A 1,079-nucleotide genomic window follows, 5' to 3' on the forward strand; every position below is an offset into this window, starting at 1 on the left:
GAGCCCGGTACGGTTCTGAGCACCCCGCCCTCTGAGTCCAGCCCGCGGACACTCGACGCTCCTCTCACTGTGTCACCCTCAGGGTGCCCCAAACCCACTCGCCCACTCTAGGGACCCCAGCCCTCAGCCCTTCTTCCTTTCCCACGTCCGTGTGACCCACATCCTCGACCTGGGACACTTCGGGGATGAGCCCAGGAACCCCCACCAGGATGGGGTGGGAACGACTCTGGGCCAGGCCCCAAAAAGTGAGGTTTTTGGGTTTTGTTTTATGCCACCCAGAGCCTCGCACATGCTCAGCAAGTGCTCCCCATGCATTACATCACCAGCCCTTTTGAAGTTTTTTGGGGGGTGGGGGGTTGGTACCAGGGATCAAATTTGAGTCTTTGCACTTTCAAGGCAGGCGGTGGAACCACTGAGCTAAATCCCCGGCCCCTTAAGTTTTGAGACAGCGTCTCACTAAGTAAGTTGTCCAGGCTGGACTTGAATTCACAATCCTCAAGCCTCAGCTTCCTAAGTAGCTAGGATCACAGGTGTGCCAGGCCGCCATGCCAGGCCAGATGAGAGCTTTGGGGTGCACTGGAAGTGACCGGACGCCACCTGCTGGCCATGGAAGGAAACAGTGGCACACGGGATGCCACGCGGACAGGCCGGGATCTCCAGGGGACCCTGGGGTCCTGTGGGGGCCACAGACACAGACGGAGGGGGGGGTACAGACAGCACGGCCGTGCGTCCCACCCAGCCCCAGACGCCCCATTCATGCAGAGCACAGGACGCCAGACCGGGGCTGGGAGCCTTTATTACCTGGCCCAGCGGCAGCCAGAGGCCTAGATGCCTGGCCAGTGCAAGGACAGCCTGGTGCCGAGTCGCGGGGCCCCAGGAGCGCTGTCCCATGGGCTTCCTGTCCCCAAGAGTGCCTCAGGGGTGAGGCAGCTCCGCGTGTAGTGACCCCGCCAGGTGGCCTGCAGCATCCTGGCAGCCGACTGCTGCTTCCTCAGCTGGCGGCGAACCTTGAAGCCCTTCCAGGCCGACTGGATGGTGGTGGCTGCTGCGTCCCACAGCTCCTGGGGAGCCCGGGGAGG

General features: G+C 62.7%; 1 protein-coding gene across 1 annotated transcript in view; it reads right to left on the reverse strand.

Moving 5' to 3' along the window:
• Positions 1 to 476: 476 nt before the first annotated feature.
• Positions 477 to 1,079, reverse strand: part of Iqcn (IQ motif containing N) — a 7,881-nt gene continuing 7,278 nt past the window's right edge. Inside the window, exon 6 of the mRNA XM_010606533.2 lies at positions 477 to 1,077. Coding sequence (XP_010604835.1) covers positions 825 to 1,077 — 253 coding nt within the window. The 3' untranslated portion in view covers positions 477 to 824. The remainder of the gene's footprint in view (positions 1,078 to 1,079) is intronic.

The sequence above is a fragment of the Fukomys damarensis genome, unplaced genomic scaffold, assembly GCF_012274545.1.
Source record: "Fukomys damarensis isolate Sample0158 unplaced genomic scaffold, DMR_v1.0_HiC HiC_scaffold_37, whole genome shotgun sequence".
Classification (NCBI taxonomy): domain Eukaryota; kingdom Metazoa; phylum Chordata; class Mammalia; order Rodentia; family Bathyergidae; genus Fukomys; species Fukomys damarensis.